At 33.1% G+C, this 25019-nt stretch overlaps 1 protein-coding gene across 2 annotated transcripts in view; it reads right to left on the bottom strand.

Annotated features, from left to right (window-relative positions):
* Positions 1–25019, bottom strand: part of LOC134718070 (tudor domain-containing 6-like) — a 45746-nt gene that overhangs the window by 2468 nt on the left and 18259 nt on the right. For both annotated transcript variants that reach the window (XM_063580571.1, XM_063580564.1), the window contains exons 11-17: positions 23166–24655; positions 22490–22614; positions 20330–20446; positions 13946–14041; positions 12965–13147; positions 10676–10733; positions 714–852 (exon numbers count right to left, since the gene is read on the bottom strand). In XM_063580571.1, the coding sequence (XP_063436641.1) occupies positions 714–852; positions 10676–10733; positions 12965–13147; positions 13946–14041; positions 20330–20446; positions 22490–22614; positions 23166–24655 (2208 nt within the window). The remainder of the gene's footprint in view (positions 1–713; positions 853–10675; positions 10734–12964; positions 13148–13945; positions 14042–20329; positions 20447–22489; positions 22615–23165; positions 24656–25019) is intronic.

Raw genomic sequence — 25019 nt, 5'->3', positions numbered from 1 at the left:
TGAATTAGTAATTGATCACAAATTTGTTGAATATTGTAAAAAATATATTATAAGTCAGCTTTACAGACTTATGAATTGTACAGAATGCTAAATGTTTATAGAACAATTATTTCATTCTTACCAACACTGACATTTTAATACTTTTAAAAAGCTATTCAAAACATCACTGACAATTGAATCTGCTTAGAATTGTTCACAAACAGTATAAACAAAAGAATGTGTCCATAGTACACTGATGCCCCAATCGCGCTGTCATTTTCTATGATCAGTGGACCTTGAAATTGGAGTCAAAACTCTAATTTGGCAGTAAAATTAGAAAGATCATATCACAGGGACGTGTGTAATAAGTTTCAAGTTGATTGGACTTCAATTTCCTCATACACTTCTTGACCAAAAACATTAACCTGAAGAAGGACAGAAGGATGGACAAAAGAACAGACCAGAAAATATAATGCCAATAAATGGGACATTAAAAATGAGGAATGTGTCTGATAGATGATGCCCACACTTGAATATAACATGATAAAGGGGTATAAATTAATAACAATTAAAGAGATGCCACCAAAATTCAAATTTGTTTTGCGATTTGTGGTAATTAGCATTGTGTTTGAGATTCATAGCATTTGGTGGAAGCAAACTAAAATTAGAGAATGGAAATCAATTTCGGGAGAACTATTTCTCATTTCTATCCTAGGCTTGTATTTCAAACTTACTCTCAGCCTGTTCTCCTCAACAATGAGAACACGTGCTCTGTACCATTTCCCATCAGATGTAAATTTGGCAGCTATTATTTCTCCTGGGGCTTTGTCCACTGTTGTGTCTTCATTATGGCTTCCTTTACTATACTCCTCCCTAAGAAATGTAAACACATGTTGATTCCAATCTAAACTGCACAGTATTCATTTTATCAAAGTAAATATATACTTGTATCTATCAGTACCTGTTTAGTTGAATTCCATAAATAAGGATAAATAATTATTTTTTTTTTGGTTCCAATATACTGCCCATGGCTAATTGTTTTTACTGACATACAAAAATAAAAAGTATGTGTAAAATAAATCTAGTGTTTAAATTTAAACCGTTCAAACCTAGTCAAAGAGTAATAACTCTAGTAGTATCTTCTTTAGATCCATTTGTATGACAATTTGACCTCTGTAATGTTTACAAAACAAACAAGGTTAAACTAAATGCCTCCTCCACTACCTCATGGGCACAATCAAAAGTGTATTTACATTCTTCTAAATGATCTATGCTGAGAAAGCAAACTTGTCTTTGATTCCCTGCTTATGTGACAATGATATGGTCATAATATCTCTTATGTGAAATCTTTATAAACTTCAATCGTTCTTCCCCGGAATTTTTTTTACCGAAATCTGAATCTTGAAGAATTCTCTGGTTAAGTTATTTGACTTTAGCATTACAATTCATAATCTGGCATGTTATTCAGATTGGTATAAAACCACAATCAAACAAGTGGTGAACCTGCTTGTCTGAAACTCTAGCCTAAAATGGTCATCATTATAACACATAAGAAAGCATTTCCAGATAATGGCCTACCTAGAAAAGACAACTCTCATAGATATGGCTACTGCTTTTCTGTTATACATATGGCGTATATGAGTGTGATTAAGGTTTCATCTTCTCTGGATGGGGATTGGTTTTGTTGTTTCGGAGTCATAATATAGTGTCCTGGGAGGGAGGGTGATAACTATATGGTGTGTTATTCAGAATGGTATTGAAACTCATTCAAACAAGTGGTGAACCTGTTTGTCTGAAACTCCAGCCTAAAATGGTCATCATTATAACACATAAGAAAACATTTCAAGATAAGGCCTAAAAAAAAAAGATATGTGTTTCCGGTAACATCATTTTGAAAAATAGGGTAGGTAGGTCGGAATTCTTTTTTTTTTTACATCGTAAATAAAATCCGGAAAATTATCATGTTTTTTCCAAGTCTGGATCCATAATTAGTTTCAAAAACCAGAAGTGTGCCATTTGCAATGTTTTGAAGCACCTGCTGTGCAAATTTCTTGGATTTTAACCTATTTGGAATACCTTTTGACATTAATAAAATGTTTTACTGGCTTTCAATGCAAGAGGAAGCAAGAGAGAAAAAAATATTATGTCATTTATCAGAAGCCTGTGTCAAAAACAGGGTCGGTTGATAATTTTTTTAATTTTTTTTTTTGAAGATCCTATATAAAAGTTAGGGTCAGGGCTAAAAAACAGGGTCGGTCGGGTTACCGGAAACACGGGTCTTTTTTTTCTCGGCCTAATGGCCTGACCAGATAAAAACACTTTTAGATATGGCTATTGAGGTTTTTCTGTTATACATCATGTACATGTGGCATATAGGAGTGTGATTTAGGTAGCAATACACAGTTAGGAGTTTAGTTTCGCATTTTGGCCCCTTTGGATTTTTCAAACAGGAAAGTTAGTGTGTAATAAAATTCATTTTTAGACAGCTGAGTACTAATTTAGCCTTCAAAGATGGTTTATAAGAGCATCAAGATTGTTTTTAACATGTTTTATGGGCTATTTTCTGTTTGACAATCCGTATTTTCATAGCTTGACCGGCCATCGGTCAAAAAATTAATGTTATGTTTACAAACACTTTTTTTCTACACGAAGTTTTTGACGCAATTTTACAAAAAAATGAGACGAAAGACATATGATTTTCATTGGATCTACTGAATGATACATGTACACAGTTTCAGAAAAGGTATTACTTCAAGCGATTGAAATTCTACTTTTAGCCAAATTTTGGGGAAATATGTGACATCTTTTCCCCCCTTTTTGCAATATTGTATAGCAAATAAGTGCAGATTGTTGCCATGGATACACCCCAAAGATATTATATTTTACCATTTTATATACTGGATATAAAATCTATGGAAGATTCTGATTACATACATATGCACATATATGACATAAACAGTAAGCTTAGTATTGCAAGAAAGCAATGAAAAGGGGATGGTAAAATTTATGAGGACAAATTTTAATATTTTTTCCCAACTGTTTATTGCTACCTTATGGCATACTTCAGAATTGTATAATTTAAGACTTTTCATGCCACAAATCTATTGATATTTAGATTCTAAATCAACTTCTGAGGGAATTAAGTCTTTAAGAATGACAATACATGTCAATTTCATTATTAACAGTCCTTAGCAACCATAATTAGACATTTTGACACAAGGCTTATATATGTACTCTAACGGCTTAACCATTGCTTCTGAAGGATTGGGGTGCATGTGGTAGCCTAAGAATTGAACGCGTTTGTTTTTTTCTTGCGAATAGATCAAATTATTATTTTTATCAAGATTTCATGTTACATTTTGGCATATATTAATTAAATGTATACAATGTAGTTGAATCAGATGTAGGAAATTAATTCCCTACTACCAAGTTTTTTAATCAAAACTTAGGTATGCAATAAACATAAAGATTAACATTTTCATGCTTGAAATTGCTAAATTTTGTACAATTTTGCATCATCAGATATCTTATTAAGATTTTCAACTAAAAAAACTGACAAAAAAGGTATAGTTTTAAAGATTTGGCCAAAAATTGAGGTAGAAACAAGATTTTACACTTTGACTTGGCATTTTTCTTTAAATCAATTTTTGTCGCGTTTCAGTGTCAACTGCTAACCTTCATAAAATATTCATTACTCAACCAATTTTCAAAAATAAAAGGCCATTTTACTCGTTTAAGCTAGCAGAACACAGAAAATTAGTAAAAAGGGAGAATTCGAAAAAAATATTTACTATTAAGGTAGCAATACACAGTTAGGAGTTTAGTTTCGCATTTTGGCCCCTTTGGATTTTTCAAACAGGAAAGTTAGTGTGTAATAAAATTCATTTTTAGACAGCTGAGTACTAATTTAGCCTTCAAAGATGGTTTATAAGAGCATCAAGATTGTTTTTAACATGTTTTATGGGCTATTTTCTGTTTGACAATCCGTATTTTCATAGCTTGACCGGCCATCGGTCCAGAAATTAATGTAATGTTTACAAACACTTTTTTTCTACACAAAGTTTTTGACGCAATTTTACAAAAAAATGAGACGAAAGACATATGATTTTCATTGGATCTACTGAATGATACATGTACACAGTTTCAGAAAAGGTATTACTTCAAGCGATTGAAATTCTACTTTTAGCCAAATTTTGGGGAAATATGTGACATCTTTTCCCCCCTTTTTGCAATATTTTATAGCAAATAAGTGCAGATTGTTGCCATGGATACACCCCAAAGATATTATATTTTACCATTTTATATACTGGATATAAAATCTATGGAAGATTCTGATTACATACATATGCACATATATGACACAAACAGTAAGCTTAGTATTGCAAGAAAGCAATGAAAAGGGGATGGTAAAATTTATGAGGACAAATTTTAATATTTTTTTCCCAACTGTTTATTGCTACCTTAGGTTTCATTGACTCCATGTCAGGATTTAAGTTTGGTTTCTCGGGTGTCATAATAAAAGTCCTGGAAGGGAGGGTGATAAATATATGGTGTGTTATTCAGAATGGTATTGAAACTCATTCAAACAAGTGGTGAACCTGTTTGTCTGAAACTCTAGCCTAAAATGGTCATCATTATAACACATAAGAAAACATTTCAAGATAATGGCCTGACCAGATAAAACCACTCTCATAGATATGGCTACTGCTTTTCTGTTATACATATGGCGTATAGGAGTGTGTTTAAGGTTTCATCTTCTCTGGGTGGGGATTGGTTTTGTTGTCTCGGAGACATAATATAGTGTCCTGGGAGGGAGGGTGATAAATATATGGTGTGTTATTCAGAATGGTATTGAAACTCATTCAAACAAGTGGTGAACCTGTTTGTCTGAAACTCTAGCCTAAAATGGTCATCATCATAACACATAAGAAAACATTTCAAGATAATGGCCTGACCAGATAAAACCACTCTCATAGATATGGCTACTGCTTTTCTGTTATACATATGGTGTATAGGAGTGTGTTTAAGGTTTCATCTTCTTTGGGTGGGGATTGGTTTTGTTGTCTGGGAATCGTCATATAGTGTCCTGGGAGGGAGGGTGATAACTATACGGTGTGTTATTTAGAATGGTATTGAAACTCATTCAAACAAGTGGTGAACCTGTTTGTCTGAAACTCTAGCCTATAATGGTCATTATTATAACACATAAGAAAACATTTCAAGATAATGGCCTGACCAGATAAAACCACTTTTAGATATGGCTATTGAGGTTTTCTGTTATACAATGTGGCATATAGGAGTGTGATTTAGGTTTCATTATCTTCATGTCAGGATTTAAGTTTGGTTTCTCGGGGGTCATAATAAAATGTCCTGGGAGGGAGGGTGATAACTATATGGTGTGTTATTCAGAATGGTATTGAAACTCATTCAAACAAGTGGTGAACCTGTTTGTCTGAAACTCTAGCCTAAAATGGTCATCATTATAACACATAAGAAACCATTTTAAGATAATAGCCTGACCAGATAAAACTACTTTTAGATATGGCTATTGAGGTTTTTCTGTTATACATGTGGCGTATAGGAGTGTGATTAGGGTTTCATCTTCTCTGGGTGGGGATTGGTTTTGTTGTCTCGGAGTCATAATATAGTGTCCTGGGAGGGAGGGTGATAACTATATGGTGTGTTATTCAGAATGGTATTGAAACTCATTCAAACAAGTGGTGAACCTGTTTGTCTGAAACTCTAGCCTAAAATGGTCATCATCATAACACATAAGAAAACATTTCAAGATAATGGCCTGACCAGATAAAACCACTCTCATAGATATGGCTACTGCTTTTCTGTTATACATATGGCGTATAGGAGTGTGTTTAAGGTTTCATCTTCTCTGGGTGGGGATTGGTTTTGTTGTCTCGGAGACATAATATAGTGTCCTGGGAGGGAGGGTGATAAATATATGGTGTGTTATTCAGAATGGTATTGAAACTCATTCAAACAAGTGGTGAACCTGTTTGTCTGAAACTCTAGCCTAAAATGGTCATCATCATAACACATAAGAAAACATTTCAAGATAATGGCCTGACCAGATAAAACCACTCTCATAGATATGGCTACTGCTTTTCTGTTATACATATGGTGTATAGGAGTGTGTTTAAGGTTTCATCTTCTTTGGGTGGGGATTGGTTTTGTTGTCTGGGAATCGTCATATAGTGTCCTGGGAGGGAGGGTGATAACTATACGGTGTGTTATTTAGAATGGTATTGAAACTCATTCAAACAAGTGGTGAACCTGTTTGTCTGAAACTCTAGCCTATAATGGTCATTATTATAACACATAAGAAAACATTTCAAGATAATGGCCTGACCAGATAAAACCACTTTTAGATATGGCTATTGAGGTTTTCTGTTATACAATGTGGCATATAGGAGTGTGATTTAGGTTTCATTATCTTCATGTCAGGATTTAAGTTTGGTTTCTCGGGGGTCATAATAAAATGTCCTGGGAGGGAGGGTGATAACTATATGGTGTGTTATTCAGAATGGTATTGAAACTCATTCAAACAAGTGGTGAACCTGTTTGTCTGAAACTCTAGCCTAAAATGGTCATCATTATAACACATAAGAAACCATTTTAAGATAATAGCCTGACCAGATAAAACTACTTTTAGATATGGCTATTGAGGTTTTTCTGTTATACATGTGGCGTATAGGAGTGTGATTAGGGTTTCATCTTCTCTGGGTGGGGATTGGTTTTGTTGTCTCGGAGTCATAATATAGTGTCCTGGGAGGGAGGGTGATAACTATATGGTGTGTTATTCAGAATGGTATTGAAACTCATTCAAACAAGTGGTGAACCTGTTTGTCTGAAACTCTAGCCTAAAATGGTCATCATTATAACACATAAGAAAACATTTCAAGATAATGGCCTGACCAGATAAAACCACTCTCATAGATATGGCTACTGCTTTTCTGTTATACATATGGCGTATAGGAGTGTGTTTAAGGTTTCATCTTCTCTGGGTGGGGATTGGTTTTGTTGTCTCGGAGACATAATATAGTGTCCTGGGAGGGAGGGTGATAAATATATGGTGTGTTATTCAGAATGGTATTGAAACTCATTCAAACAAGTGGTGAACCTGTTTGTCTGAAACTCTAGCCTAAAATGGTCATCATCATAACACATAAGAAAACATTTCTAGATAATGGCCTGACCAGATAAAACCACTCTCATAGATATGGCTACTGCTTTTCTGTTATACATATGGTGTATAGGAGTGTGTTTAAGGTTTCATCTTCTTTGGGTGGGGATTGGTTTTGTTGTCTGGGAATCGTCATATAGTGTCCTGGGAGGGAGGGTGATAACTATACGGTGTGTTATTTAGAATGGTATTGAAACTCATTCAAACAAGTGGTGAACCTGTTTGTCTGAAACTCTAGCCTATAATGGTCATTATTATAACACATAAGAAAACATTTCAAGATAATGGCCTGACCAGATAAAACCACTTTTAGATATGGCTATTGAGGTTTTCTGTTATACAATGTGGCATATAGGAGTGTGATTTAGGTTTCATTATCTTCATGTCAGGATTTAAGTTTGGTTTCTCGGGGGTCATAATAAAATGTCCTGGGAGGGAGGGTGATAACTATATGGTGTGTTATTCAGAATGGTATTGAAACTCATTCAAACAAGTGGTGAACCTGTTTGTCTGAAACTCTAGCCTAAAATGGTCATCATTATAACACATAAGAAACCATTTTAAGATAATAGCCTGACCAGATAAAACTACTTTTAGATATGGCTATTGAGGTTTTTCTGTTATACATGTGGCGTATAGGAGTGTGATTAGGGTTTCATCTTCTCTGGGTGGGGATTGGTTTTGTTGTCTCGGAGTCATAATATAGTGTCCTGGGAGGGAGGGTGATAACTATATGGTGTGTTATTCAGAATGGTATTGAAACTCATTCAAACAAGTGGTGAACCTGTTTGTCTGAAACTCTAGCCTAAAATGGTCATCATTATAACACATAAGAAAACATTTCAAGATAATGGCCTGACCAGATAAAACCACTCTCATAGATATGGCTACTGCTTTTCTGTTATACATATGGCGTATAGGAGTGTGTTTAAGGTTTCATCTTCTCTGGGTGGGGATTGGTTTTGTTGTCTCGGAGACATAATATAGTGTCCTGGGAGGGAGGGTGATAAATATATGGTGTGTTATTCAGAATGGTATTGAAACTCATTCAAACAAGTGGTGAACCTGTTTGTCTGAAACTCTAGCCTAAAATGGTCATCATCATAACACATAAGAAAACATTTCAAGATAATGGCCTGACCAGATAAAACCACTCTCATAGATATGGCTACTGCTTTTCTGTTATACATATGGTGTATAGGAGTGTGTTTAAGGTTTCATCTTCTTTGGGTGGGGATTGGTTTTGTTGTCTGGGAATCGTCATATAGTGTCCTGGGAGGGAGGGTGATAACTATACGGTGTGTTATTAAGAATGGTATTGAAACTCATTCAAACAAGTGGTGAACCTGTTTGTTTGAAACTCTAGCCTATAATGGTCATTATTATAACACATAAGAAAACATTTCAAGATAATGGCCTGACCAGATAAAACCACTTTTAGATATGGCTATTGAGGTTTTCTGTTATACAATGTGGCATATAGGAGTGTGATTTAGGTTTCATTGTCTTCATGTCAGGATTTAAGTTTGGTTTCTCGGGGGTCATAATAAAATGTCCTGGGAGGGAGGGTGATAACTATATGGTGTGTTATTCAGAATGGTATTAAACCTCATTCAAACAAGTGGTGAACCTGTTTGTCTGAAACTCTAGCCTAAAGTGGTCATCATTATAACACATAAGAAACCATTTTAAGATAATAGCCTGACCAGATAAAACTACTTTTAGATATGGCTATTGAGGTTTTTCTGTTATACATGTGTCGTATAGGAGTGTGATTAGGGTTTCATCTTCTCTGGGTGGGGATTGGTTTTGTTGTCTCGGAGTCATAATATAGTGTCCTGGGAGGGAGGGTGATAACTATATGGTGTGTTATTCAGAATGGTATTGAAACTCATTCAAACAAGTGGTGAACCTGTTTGTCTGAAACTCTAGCCTAAAGTGGTCATCATTATAACACATAAGAAAACATTTTAAGATAATGGCCTCACCTAATAAAACAACTTTTAGATATGGCTATTGAGGTTTTTCTGTTATACATGTGTCGTATAGGAGTGTGATTAAGGTTTCATCTTCCCTGGGTGGGGATTGGTTTTGTTGTCTCAGAGTCATAATAAAATGTCCTGGAAGGGAGGGTGATAACTATATGGTGTGTTATTCAGAATGGTATTGAAACTCATTCAAACAAGTGGTGAACCTGTTTGTCTGAAACTCTAGCCTAAAATGGTCATCATTATAACACATAAGAAAACATTTCAAGATAATGGCCTGACCAGATAAAACCACTCTCATAGATATGGCTACTGCTTTTCTGTTATACATATGGCGTATAGGAGTGTGTTTAAGGTTTCATCTTCTCTGGGTGGGGATTGGTTTTGTTGTCTCGGAGACATAATATAGTGTCCTGGGAGGGAGGGTGATAAATATATGGTGTGTTATTCAGAATGGTATTGAAACTCATTCAAACAAGTGGTGAACCTGTTTGTCTGAATCTCTAGCCTTAAATGGTCATCATTATAACACATAAGAAAATATTTTAAGATAATGGCCTGACCAGATAAAACCACTCTCATAGATATGCCACTGCTTTTCTGTTATACATGTAGTGTATAGGAGTGTGATTAAGGTTTCATCTTCTCTGGGTGGGGATTGGTTTTGTTGTCTTGGAGACATGATATAGTGTCCTGGGAGGGAGGGTGATAACTATATGGTGTGTTATTCAGAATGGTATTGAAACTCATTCAAACAAGTGGTGAACCTGTTTGTCTGAAACTCTAGCCTAAAGTGGTCATCATTATAACACATAACTCATTAACTGTCTACCTAGTGAAGTGACATTTTCTGTCCACATCTGGTTTTACTGAGACTTTACATTTTAACAATTTACACTTGATCTCGTTTTTGTGGTAATAAGTATTGTGTAGAAGTAAGGGAATGGAAACAAAAAATCTTGAAATTTTTCAATTTGTAAAGCAGAATAACTCTTAAACGGTAAAAGTGACACCTCCAAAATTCAGATTGATCTGAATTTGTTGATATTTATCACTTCGTTTAAGTTCCATAACATTTAGTAGATGCAGACTACAGTTAGAGAATGGAAACGAACTATTTGGCAATTTGTAAATTTGTAAAGGGGCATAACCATATAAAAACAGAAAAAGTGATGCCATCAAATTTAAACGAGTTTTGTGGTAAAAAGCATTGTGTATAAGTTTCATAACATTTGGTTAAGGCAAACTTAAATTAAAGAACTAAAAACAATTTTGGCACATACGTAAGGATGGACAAGGGTTAAACTTAATGTCCCTTCTGCTAAGCATTTTCTAAGCAGGGGCATAAAAATGCTTCTTTCTTTGGATTATTTTTAAACTTCAGTTGACAGAAATACAAAAAGATCAGTGTACAGGGGTTTTGTTATGGTGATGGCATGAGTAAGCTTCAGGATACACATGTAGATAACTAAAACAAATATAAAGAGGGTTGCATCAGCATAATACTCACTGCATCTCAGATATCAGCTGATCAAAATTCATTTGCCAATCATCCTTTTTGTCTATTTCTATAATAAATAAAAATATTTATATCAATGAAATTTTATTAATAATAACAACATATAGTCAAACAAGAGGCTGTCACAACGACAGAAAACCGGTTTTATTAACATTTATTTGTGTCCTGGCAATATCACAAGAACCATTACTGATGAATGGTGAAAGTGAAAATCGTCAATATCAAATTTGACCTCTATTTTGTCATCAGTATCAAACATATTAAAATTTGAAAAGCTTAGATTGAATGGTTCATGAGTAAACGCAACAACGTGAATGGAAACGCCATTTTACGATCTTTCAAGAACCATAACTCCTGAACAGTAAAAGTCAAAAATCGTCATTATTGAACTTGACCTCTATTTTGTCATCAGTAACAACATATAAAAATTTCAAAAGCTTTGGTTGAATGGTTCATGAGAAAATGCACGGACAACATTTGATTGCCGCCGCCCGCCCGAACTCCATTTTTCAATCTTTCAAGAACCATAACTCCTGAACGGTTAAACTCAAATTGGTCATTATTAAACTTGACCTCCATTTTGTCATCAGTAACAACATATTAAAATTTGGGACGCTTTGGTAGAACAGTTCATGCGTTAATGCACGGACACGACTGGAAACTCCATTTTTCAATCTTTCAAGAACCATAACTCCTGAACGGTAAAAGTCATAATCGCCATTATTGAACTTGACCTTTATTTAGTTGTCAGTAATAACATATCAAAATTTTAAAAGCTTTGGTTGTGCGGTTCATGAGTTAATGCACGGACAACATTTGATTGCCATCCTGCATTCTGCTATAACTGTTTATAAAACTTAGATTTTTTTTTTCTACCATAGTAGTAGATTACCTCAGCTGTATTTGGACAAATTTAACGAATTTCTGGTCCTCAACTTTGTATTTTATTTGGTATTTTGAACTTTTTTTGATTTGAGCATCACTGATGAGACTTTTGTAGACAAAACGTGCGTATGGCACAAATACAAAATTTATTCAAGAGCATCAATTATAAACTATAGATGTTTTCCTGTTTGATCAGACTTTAAATGTATATGGTGTATAAAATTGAGAATGGAAATGGGGAATGTGTCAAAGAGACAACAACCCGACCATATAGCAGACAACAGCAGAAGGTCACCAACAGGTCTTCAATGTATACCTAAGCATCAATTTTAAACCATAGCTATTTTCCCATATGATCAAATCTTAAATTATCAAAGGCTTATTGCACTTAAGCATCAATTATAAATAGAAAATGTGCCCCATCTGTTCAAATCCCAACTATGTATGGTACATATCCAGCACTTTAAAGGCATCAATTAAAACAAGAGATGATTCCCATTTGACCAAATTTTAATTATTTATGATATATTAAACTTGTGCATCAATTGAAAACCATAGATGTTTCCAATCATTCACATCAAAACTAAAATCATTGCTTTCAAAGTTATTGGAAGATTTTCATATATGACACTGTGTAAAATATAGGTTGATTTTCATATATGACACTGTGTAAAATATAGGAAGATTTTCATATATGACACTGTGTAAAATATAGGTTGATTTTCATATATATGACACTGTGTAAAATATAGGTTGATTTTCATATATGACACTGTGTAAAATATAGGTTGATTTTCATATATGACACTGTGTAAAATATAGGTTGATTTTCATATATGACACTGTGTAAAATATAGGAAGATTTTCATATATGACACTGTGTAAAATATAGGTTGATTTTCATATATATGACACTGTGTAAAATATAGGTTGATTTTCATATATGACACTGTGTAAAATATAGGTTGATTTTCATATATGACACTGTGTAAAATATAGGTTGATTTTCATATATGACACTGTGTAAAATATAGGAAGATTTTCATATATGACAGTGTAAAATATAGGTTGATTTTCATATATGACACTGTGTAAAATATAGGTTGATTTTCATATATGACACTGTGACTGTGTAAAATATAGGTTGATTTTCAAATATGACACTGTGTAAAATATAGGTTGATTTTCATATATGACACTGTGTAAAATATAGGTTGACTTTCATATATGACACTGTGTAAAATATAGGTTGATTTTCATATATGACACTGTGTAAAATATAGGTTGATTTTCTTTAGAATTAAATGTTACTACTAAAAGTAGTTGGACCAATAAACAACAGAAATGAACTACTATGTGATGGGAAGTATATCTAAATAGCTATTTTATTCTTACCCTCTTTTTCTTTCAAGTTGTCAATAGCAGACTTTCCAAATGGTAGCGAGACATAGAAATGACCAGGGTTCAGTACAGTGGTGACCTCTACAGCTACCCATGTTCCTGGCTCTGGCAGAATCTTCTCCATATAATACTCATCCACAGCTCCATATACCAGTTCTTGATCTAATGTGACACCATCTGAAAAACAATTTGCATAAGCCTTGGTTCCATCAAGCCTATCTTAATATTTTTTTCTTTCTGACTCAAACTATCAGATGTAATAGTTCAAATAAGGATGAACTCAAAATGCAATTTTCTCTAAATAAGTTGATGACACAGAGAGATGTTTCACCTGTACAGTATGCTATTTTGATAGTGAAATTCAAATGTTCAAAATAAAATTGACATTCAAACTATCAAAAATATCTAACTGGTAGAGAAATATGCCAATGCTAATACAACTTCATATAAAAAATTATTAAAGATCCATCTTCTTTAAATAAACTAATCTCGTTTCAATTTGCATAACTATGCAAAAGATTCGGTCAATAAAAAATGAATAAGGGGATAGTGTCCGCAAATCTCATATGGTACATATTGTATGTATACGGTTATTTTAAAAAAATCTGGCAGATTTAGAAATTTTAATAAGTGAGGCCCAATGACTGCCTAGGCAGGGGCCTTCTCCTATCACACTTCAGTGATTCCTTATATAACCAACCATAATCGTTCCACAAAAGTGGAGGCCCATTTACCCTAGATTCTCCCCCTCTTTTTCCTACCTTAAATCCACCACTGTCTGCACAAATATATAAAACTCTAATAATGGTTCTAAGCTGCTGTGTAAAGACAAAAGAAACTGCCATTAAAACAAAAAGAAGGACCTAGGGTATAAGTCATACTAAAATCAATTATGTAACTTCTATGTTGTCACTAATTATCTTCAACTTATTTAACAGTGCTTTTCCAAACATTTCTGGGTGAACAAATAATTACCTGATGTAACTTCGACATGTCTGTAAGGACACCTATCTCCTCTCCAACAATCACCAATGTTGTAGTATTTACAGATCCTAGACTCATCCTGAGCTCCTGAAATAAACAATATACATCAGTTAGCACACACCAAATGTATCATATAATCTATGTCTGATTTATTTCCTAACTAGTCTCATTTAAGGGGGTAGACCTTGGTCCAGGGAGATAACTCTTTAATTCAGTGATGCGTTTGTAATAGTCAAGTTTTATTAATGTATTTTAAGCATCTACCTGAAACAGACTGAAAATAATCTATGTATCCTAGAAGCTTAGAACCTATTTATGAAAATGGCTGACACAAACGTACTGATGATTTTAAGAGTTATTTCCCCTAACCTAGGTCTATCACCTTAAGACAGAAAAAAGTTCTTTATATGCTTGAAAATTATGTCTTAATTTTTTGTTTGTTATAGAATGTTTTTTTATATGAATGAATTTAACATGGTTATAGTATACTTAGTTTGATCTTAAGCTGTCATGTAACACCCTAGTCCGAAAAGGGGTGTGCAGAATGCTTACAAACATGTTTGACCCTCCCCATTCTTTATGTGCCTGACCTAAGTCAAAAGCTTGTAGTTCAGTTGTTGTCTTTGATTTATGTCTGTCATATTTGTTTTTCGTAAATTGTTCTGTTATAAATTAGGCATTTAGTAATCTCAATTGAAATGAATTGCCAAATATTGATTAGCTGAAATTTCTCACCTGCTTTGTTGATAACTAATTTTTAAGTTGAAAGTCCTGAAGGTCATAGTCTGCTACACACAACAGAAAATTTAAAATGTTCAATCATCCCTAAATATCTAATTTAACATTCTCAGACAAAGGAGCAGGTACGGTTAGGACCGATTTTGGCCTCAAATTTCAGGTTCATCTGACGAAAGATTTTGACCACTTTTAAACACTAGAGTGTCTATTTCATTTGAATCAATTAGTTAATGTGAAAGATTTTAACTGATTTTGTCTTTAAAAACGACCCGATTCAAGCTCAATTATGAAAAATCTACCAAATATGCCGAAAATGTCACTTTTCAGATGGTTTTCGTCAAAAATGGAAGTGGCCGCATCCGTGTTCATCCTCAATCTTAATATATGGTATGTATTATTATCAAATACAGCTTACATTTTAATATTAAGGATGAACACGAATGCTGCCACTTTCATTTCACACGAAAACCGTCTAAAATTTAACTAAAATGCTAGAATTGTGAAGATTTCAGTAATTTAGCATGACTTAATGGTGCTAGTACCTGATATATGTGCATTGTATTGTCAAAAACAGCCCATATTTATGTAGCAGAAGCATTCTTTAACTGTACAATAAATAACTAAAAGTTTACATTTTTAACAACTTTTCAAAACTGCTATATTTTGGGGCCAAAAAGGGGTCTTACTGGACCTACTCCTTTGTATACAACGATTATCTACAACAAATATAGTTGACCTATAACAAAAGAGTTTCTAAAATGGTCATAAGGTCAAGACTTCTGTGTTTTGTTTACATAAAACAGCAAAGAAACAGTTCAAAGTCATCTAAGGTTTATGCATTCAATTTTCAAGTTCTACATAGTAATTTATTGCTGTAAATACAATCCCAAATTAGATACCCTGTCTTCCAAACAGCTGGTATACAAATTGAACTGTGACATATTGCTCAATTATGATACCACTGGTATGAGTATTCAGTAAACAGGAAGATGATGGGTGATGAATGTGAAAAAAATCACATGTTATGAAGGCACACGTGAAAGTTGATTCCAAATTAAGAATAGCCTTCATTTGAAGTTCCTGAAAAACTGAGAGATAAATTTATATATTTGTATAAGCATTCAGACGTTGATGATTGATGAATCAGAAAATGCACTTACAGTATAGAATGCTAATGTGATGCTTACTCCCATATCTTAAAGATGCTAATTTTTTGTCGTTCCTGAGAGAAAATCTATCAAGAGTCAGTGGGACAGTAACCAATATCATGTCTTGCTCCAAATGGTATTCAAAAATTCCATGTAAATACAGACAAAAAGTTAATAATAATGTGTCTGAGAGATCTGAAACGATGTGCTTACACATTACAACTCATCAGGGGATTTAAAAGTGGATGTTATAACAATGTTTCTTAAATGTTAAACATAGTGTTCATAAGATAATATCTGAAATCAAATTTTGACCTTTGCCCCCAAAATCATAAAACATCTTCCAATGAGGCATCTATAAACCAAGTTTGAGTTGGGCACATAACATCAAGAAATCATAATTATTATTTTTTTCTGAAATTTTAATCTATCAAAAGCTGCTGTGACTTATATCATTAAACCTTTCACCTTTGAACCATAAATCAAATATTGGTTTTCTTGATCCTACGTACTAAACATTATCAAAACCAAGTTTTGGTATAAGTTGGGAAGAAATTTGCATCAACAAATTTTGTCCAATTTTTAATCTATCAATAGCATCTGTGACCTTTGACTTAATGTTCCAAAAATAAATAGGAGTCATCCTCACCTCATGGGTCCATCATAAAGTCAAGTTTGATAAAGAAACATTGTGTCCACAAAAACTGAAATGTTGATCCCCAAGCTAATATCTTGATAACTTGACTTCATTAAGCATACATACATCATATAATTAGAGTAGGACTAAAACTATCATGTTATAAAATTGATCTTTCAAGTTGGCATGCATTTCATTATTTTAAAACCATAGATTTTCCTAAATGATGAATATCAATAGTTAAAACAAACATCATGGATCTGACTTTTTCATGTGACTTAATTTCAGTTATCTCCCTTTGAGCTGTTAATGTCTAATACCACAGTATTTGCAAGCCATTTATTTTCATCAGATAACAGTCAAACCATAGAAAATCAAGTCAATTCTATCCATATGATATAATTTCAATTTATTGAAATATATTGAATGAAATAGAACAAAATTGATACAAGTGATAAGGCTTTATAATACACTCTTTTTAGACAATAATTTCTGGCAGACAGAGATCAACTCTAAACTTAAACAAGAATGTGGCAATAGTACACAGATGCCCCATTAACACTATCATTCGCTATGTTCATTGGACTGTGAAATAGGGTTTGAAGCTCTAATTTGGCATTACAATTAGAAAGGTCTTATCACAGGGAACATGTGTACTTAGTTTCAAGTTGATTGAACTTCAACTTCAGCAGAAACTACCTTGACCAAAAATGTTCACCTGAACCGGGACAGACAGAGGAAAAAATGGATTCACAGACCAGAAAACATAATGCCCATCTTTTCAAGATAAAGAATTATCCAGCTGGTAGTTGTATTAGGTAAAAAAGAGTCTATGTAAATATCTTTTATTCTATGCATCAGAAGAGTGCTTCAGAAGAGACTAAATTATCAGCAAAATATTATACATACTAAAAGGTGAATATGAATGTTTCCAAAACAAAAAGATCTACAGATATTGTATTCTTAGAAGATGTGCAGAAATGGAGAGACACAACATGCTATGCTTAATTAGTAAAATATTTCATACTAATCATCACATCTACATACTTTAAACCTATAATACTACACCAAACAACATTAATTAATTAACGTCAATACAATAGTAATTTAAAATCATTTTATTATTCATAATGAAGTTACATTTCCTTGCAGATTGGTCATACTTGAATAAAATTCATCAAAAGTTAAGTGAGAAGGTGTAATGCTACTTCGTTCATCCTGTTCGTGTCTCCTAATATAGGGCACATCCTCAAAATTTTCTGCGTTATAAATTGCATAAATTCTTGGACTCTTTCTAAGACTGTTTTTAAATTGTCTGATACTGCTAGCAGCTGAATCTATAGAGAAAGTTTTCTTCAAGGCTAGTTTTTGTTTTGTCCATTCTTTTCTGACATTGGGTTTGTATTTCATCTGTGACAGCATTACAAAATGTAAAATTGCATTCAGCAAAGACCTTGATTGAAAAGCAATGGCACAAAACAGCAGCACCAAGTCAATTTTGTTTATCCATTCAGTATTTCCATTTCTTGTAAAATTACCTATAACATGAACAATGATGATTTCTGAAGTAAAGCATAAACATAATGTTCCTAGTTCAAACTGGACACAAACAATCATTCTCTTATGTCGTGAGACCGTTAAAATACTCTTATGAAGGAATTTCTCACTATTGTCAAAATGACTCATACATTTGTACGATATAAACATGCTTATTAATGAAATGATGATTCCCAGCATCCAGAATGAGGCTATTACAGACAAATATACATCATTGTAAAAAGATATAGGATTACACTTGTCCACTTTATTGGAATCATTCCAACCAATGATCGGTAGAAAACCTAACACTAAAGAAAAGTTCCAAAATAACATGATAGCTGTATTCACATTTGCTTTATGTAATTTTCTTCCGTTTGTCCATGATTTGGTCAGTCTACAACATAGGTCAGCATTCATCCACAGAAGGAAGAAAAAGGAGCCTAACGAAGCAGATATGAACAAACATTCAGGCAGGAAACAGTTAATATACAAGTTATCTTTCCTCTGTAGAATAAATGATTTAAATATACCATATATTGTCATTATCATATCAACAACCAGCAGGTTTCTCATCAGTATCAATACAGGACTACTCTTTCCAGAAACAAACTTTGTAATTGATAATCCTAACAAATTACTTAGTAAAGCAAGTGCTCCTACACAATTTATCAATGTGGTGATGACTGTTGGAATCACAGGATCCTTAGGCAAACTTTCCGGCAAGTTCATAGTCGTGTTTACAGCTGATTGTGGAAACATATTCGTAAAATACTTTGAATCTTTCACCGAACTCTCACCATGAAGATCTATTTAGCATAATTAGAAAAGTCATTTGAATTTCATTCACAAGTTCTGATATTCTATTTAATGTGATTTTAAGTCTTTTGAAATTAAATCCACAAGTCCATAATTTTATTTTTAAAATCAAACTGTGACAAGATATCCTTTTACTTATGCCACATAACTAACATCAGCATAATCATGTATCCCTCATATACAATAATAATATGGTCCATGTTTTCCTTTTGTTTATATAGTTTTTACTAAATTTCAATATATGCTATGAAAATGTGACCGTAGAATTACCAATCCTATTTCATCTAATTAACATTCAATCTTCTTTACAGAGATCAAATATTAATTATATAATGTTGACTTTTGTTGTGTCAGTAAGGTCAACTCCAGAAAAATTACTATAAAACACATGCAGCGACATGATAAAATGATTAAGTGCAGAGAAAAGAATCTTCTTAGAAGCTAATTAATACTGTTAGTGTTTTAATGACTTTAGTCATGCAACTGAAAAGGTTTCATCTCATTTAAGTACAAATGTACAAGATTTTCTAAAGAAAATATTATGGTTGATCAATTTCCATGTAAAATGTTTTAAAAATTCCAAAGCCTAAAATCTGTAAGTAGCATTGATTAGCCAGATGATGTATCCAACTAAATAGCTGTCTTGTGATAAAACTAGTATTGTTATTAAAGGGGTGCCAATATTCATTCATTTGTATATGTCCAGGACTGGCAGGAGATATAAAATGTGGTGTTTTTTTCTTTGACCTATAAACAAAAATGTGTTCATGATTATACACCAGATGGACAACTTGCACCACTATGCTTTTCTATGTTCAGTTGACCGTGAAATTGGGGTCAAAACTTTAAATTGAATTAAAAAAAATTAAAATCCTATAGGGAACATGAGTACTACAGTAAGTACAAATTTTCAGGTTGATTGGACTTCAACTTCAACTTTATCAAAAACTACCTTGACCAAAATTTTAACTGCTTTCTGTGCTCAGCATAATCAGTAATTGAAACAAATGTGAGGTGAAAAGTAAAACTAAGGTAAGACAGCAGCAGGAAGGCCAATTTCTTATATGGGTAAAGAGAACATTTTAGATTTAATTGTTATGTTTTTATCTGTCAGAGATAAAACAGTCCCCAAGAAAATCAACCTGATATATTTGCACGTTCTTACCAGTCTATCTGCAATTAAAGTAAAATCGTCTGAAATATAAAATACAACTCCTCAGTGTATAATAATCCCTATGTCTTGCATACTATGACATAATGAGACTTTCGTGGCATGCAAGACAAAAACAATCGGGTCCCTGGAAATAAATTTTGGGGGACCATTTGGCCTCTGAAGAAAAAAGTTAAGTTATATTCTATAGCCAACAGTGGGTACCAAAGCATCATCTATATTTATTTTGTAGATTTTACACCAATACTTACTGCGGCCAACAATGGCATTGTCTACTTGTCATTGATCATGTTAATGGTTTTTTTAAAAGTCACACCAATACTTACTATAGCCAACAGTGGCCACTCCAGCATCATCTACATCTACTTTGTAGGAGTTTCTTGCTGACAGAAAGTCTTCCATCATGGGATCCCATGCACCAAACTTTTCCAAAGCATCAATTTCTGTAAGATATTCAACAACTGATTTAAACAAAACCTGACACACTAATTAAGATGTCTCGCATGCTGCAATATCTGAAATATTTTGAAGGGCATTGAACTCTTACAACAAAGGTCAAAGTTGAGGCAAACCTTGCAGATGCACACTTTCATGTAAATGTAATGATTTCACATACAAAAGGCTTTCAATCTAATGCATATAATTTCAGGGGTGTCAGAAAATATGCCAAGTACAAACATTACACTATGGTAATGTTGTAACCATAACGCTATATATATACTATACGACTTTTATAATATGCATAAGCTTTCACAACAATTAAAAGTATACAGAAAACACAACGCATTTATTGAGATCCTTCAACAAGGCATAGAGAGATCACATACATGACATATATTATATCTAAATTGTTAGACCAACAATTCAAACATGAATATGAGGTGAAAGTCATATGTCACAAGTGTCAAGGAGATTTATAATCATTTTAAATTATATTCCAAAGAGTACCCTGTGGTAGAGAAATTGGTTCCAATGTCAATGTTTATGAATACTACGCCACTACCAGGGATAATACATCTAGTGCAAGTAAAGTCCAACAATAACTAAACATGCTAGATGTTAAAGGTCCATTGTAACAACCTTTTTCTGCAATCAGCTGTCGGCATGTTGCAAGGCAAAATGTTTGCCTTTTTCAAACATACTCTCATTTCCCAGTGGCAGTCTTACTTTTTTGACTATTTGTCTAGTTCAAAAGACTTGAAGCATTAGACAAATGTCAGATAAACATCAGGCCCTTGGTTTTCTCTTTGGAATTGTTGGACATTTTTGTGTTTGACCTTTCAAAGATTACTACTGTGGATTCATTGTTATGCTGAATCCAATTTTCTTGAAATTAGTTGGAAGAGGTGAACCACAAATGAAAATATATAAAGAATTGCAAGTTTTCCAACAGGTTGTATTTAGTTGACTTAACAAAATCACACACAATCAAATATCCATAAAAAAAATTTCAATCCACAATATTGGTATTCCATACCTGTCAACTGACCCGTATTCTGCGGGTGTGACCCGAGATTTTCACAATTCTGAGAAATCACCCGGGGCACCCGCCGGGTCATTGAAATAACCCAGGAATTCTGAAAATGTCCCGATTTCACCCGTATTTCTTAGCCTTGAGATTGATTTCATAAGTAATATTTCTTTGAAATACCGGCAAATTCGTAATTTTTCCATGAACAGGAAGATCATCTAGCTATTTAAACTGTCAAATTAAGTGACCCATTAAGTGCATGGCTTCACTTGACAGCTTTGGTGTCAAACACACTGTTAATTAACACCAATTACCTTAGCTTTAGGTCGTAAAATTGCACTATTCAGTATTCGTTTACAAACATATTTCAACTAGACAGTTACTTCCCCTTATTTGCCACCATTCAAAATTATTCCTTATATTTACGTTTTATGTGTGAAAAAGATAAAAATAAATATAAATATAAAATTCAAATACATATTGAAAAATAACTTCATTATTTTTATACCTTTATACAATATTTTCTTAAAAATTGAAAATTATTTTTTACATTTATACTTCCTTTAACTGTGTTACTTTATTTTATTATAGTCTAATTTTCTATGAAATTGAGTGATGTATGTTTAACATTGTTTAAAGGCTACATAGCCAGTATCTCTAACATTTTTAAAATATTACATTTGAAAAATAAATTCTTGTATTGACAATAAGTAAACAACATAAGACTGTTAAACAAATTTATAAAAATCCTTATAAGTGCAATGAAATAATAATTAATAGAATTTAAAATGACTTAACTAAGTGAACATGCATTGATGTTTTGGTATCTTTGATATATACATTATAAGAAAATGTACCATAAATACTGAAATTCAGCTCGAAAAAGTTCATACGCATTATGACCTGAGATTTGATTCTTCAATGCAGGTCAATGCATTTTCATAGTCACAGGTTGACAGGTATGGTATTCATGAAAATAAACAAATCCAAAATAATTGGTATCCAATGGATTTACCTGTTTTGAGATCTTCTTTAACATCAAGCTCAGCGAAGCCCTGTTTTATAAGGTCGACATTGATGCAGATTTCTTCTTTTTCATTATTATCTACCAGTACTACCTTCAATGGATCTGAATCTACACTGAAATGTTGAACATTAAACATTTTTATAATCATAATTTTCATTTTCAATTAAAAAACCTCAGCTCCACATTGTCACTGACCAAACAAAATCTAAACAGATTCCTTTGTTCAAAGACTGATAACATCTTGTTGCGATAAAAAGAACAAGATTGACTGACAGTCAGGTTGAAAACATTATACCCTACAGAACTTTGCTTGCGGATAAGGGGTCCTCAATGTATAAATATATTCACTTTATTACCAGTTGCTATAAGGATACATACAAATGTACATACTTCTTTAAAAATTGTTATTATTTTAATTCTCAGTAAGCTTTAAAAGCTTTAATAGCAAAATACTATTGTTAAAGACATCACAAGCAATGGGAGCAATTTTCATGGAATCCATATTTATCAAGTTTCATTTTTTTAATCCAATAAAGCTTTAGTTGAGATATACACCATTAGTTTTCCAACTTTAAGATACCAGCCTACACAAATGCACTCTACTTAAAATCCTAGTGTGGACAAAAAATTCAAAGAAATATGAAAATAAAACAATATTAATTACCTTCCCAATGTCTCCTCAATACTTCCGTCAACTATAATCATTTTTAACACTTTGTCGTCTCCTGTCAATTTATTGAAACATTCTTTAGCATCAGCTGACCAATGTTTACTTTTCTTTACAGGTCCAGCATGAGCAAGAGAACATTTAATGGCTAATGAAGGAATGTTCTGTAGTTCTTTGGGCAGGGGAAACAACCTCCTCTTGGGAACTGTTTCTACATCTCCATAGTCCATGTAAAACACTGTGATCTTTCCAGAGACAGAAGAGTCAGAATCATTTTCAGATATTTTCTGTGGTGAATCAGGGGTCTGTATAATTTCCATAATCTGGGCCCTGTAAAACTTATTGTCTTCAATGAATTGTGCACAGCATACATCATTCACTTTTGGGGTCAAAGTTTTAGAGAGTTTCTGTAGCTGTTTCCGTGACAACTTACTATGGTGAGTATTTATGTTATTAGACATCACATTGAGAGTGTTTGCAGTGACTTCAGATACAATATGGACAAAGAAATGTGACGGAGATTTGACAAAAGAAAGCATGACATTATAACAGTTCAGTGATGTATCTATGTTAGGTAACGGTATATCTGATGTAGTCATCTCGCCGACAGTCACATCTATTTCATTGTTGTTCATTTGATCACTATTAATACTATTGGAAACTGTTAAAATATCTGGTTGATTTTCAGTTACATTTTCTTTCCTTTTACTATATTCTGCAGATTGTTTCATTTCTACATCTCCATAAGATTCTTTGCTATCACTAATATTTTGTTTCATTTCGTCATCTCTGCAAGATTTCTTGTTATCACTTATAGAATTTTTTACAATGTCTACTTTGTTATCAGAATCCCTTTTTAAATTTAACTTTCTAACAGTAACTGATGCACTTTGTTCTACTTTAATTTCTGCCTTAATTTGATCTGCAGCCACTGCACCTGAATATGCACTATTATTTTGATCATGTTCTGTAAAATCTTGTGAATCATTCCCAACAGTATTTAATAAAGTAGTATCACAGTTTTTCAATTTACAATTTTCTGATTCTTTCGACTGAGATTCAGCGTCTTCACATATTTCATTTGTTTCTATTGAGTTTTGTTTCTTAATCTGAGATTCTTGTTTATCAAGGTCTATTGTTTTCCTAGCAGTTGAGTCTCCAAAGTGTTGGTTTATTTCGTTTGAAGACTGAGGAGAGTAATTTGATTTTGGAGAGAGTCTATAAAACATCATGAAGGATGTCATTTGTTCTTGAATTGTTACCATTCTTCCAATGTTGTTATTTATCAATATTGTTTGAACAAATACAGGAGTCGGTGTCCAGTTACCGGGAATGGTAGAATTAAAGAACAGATCTACAATGTTTGGAATTTCTGGATGCTGGCTTGGCTGGATTAATGTACAGAAAAACTTTTTTGAATTAGCTAATTGTGAAAATGTAAGAATATCTTGTTCTGACCACACACCATATTTGTTGTTTGGAGCAATCTGGAAAATAAAAAATATCATTTATAAAATGTGCACTATAATAGCGTAAAACTATGTGGCCAATTTGTTTTTAATCTATGGTAAGCTAAGGTAATATTTCTTTCTAGTGACTCTAACCCCTTCCCTTTTATCTTATCTCTAAAATGAAAATTGTGTTTTAATGTTAGAATGAAGAATCAATTAAAGTACCAGGTGGCTAAAATTGAACATCGATAAACAAGATCTCCCTGATGATAATTGTGGCACACAGTTTGGTTACATTTGGCCTAGTAGTTTCAGAGAAGATTTTTATAAAAGTTTATGGACAATGTCGACAATGGTCAGGTGATTTAACTAGAGGTTAAGAGCCTGTCTCGCTCACCTT

Source organism: Mytilus trossulus, chromosome 1 (assembly GCF_036588685.1).
Source record: "Mytilus trossulus isolate FHL-02 chromosome 1, PNRI_Mtr1.1.1.hap1, whole genome shotgun sequence".
In the NCBI taxonomy this organism is placed as follows: Eukaryota; Metazoa; Mollusca; class Bivalvia; order Mytilida; family Mytilidae; genus Mytilus; species Mytilus trossulus.
The sequence above is the reverse complement of the archived record's forward strand: the minus strand, read 5'-3'. Positions and strand labels throughout refer to the sequence as shown.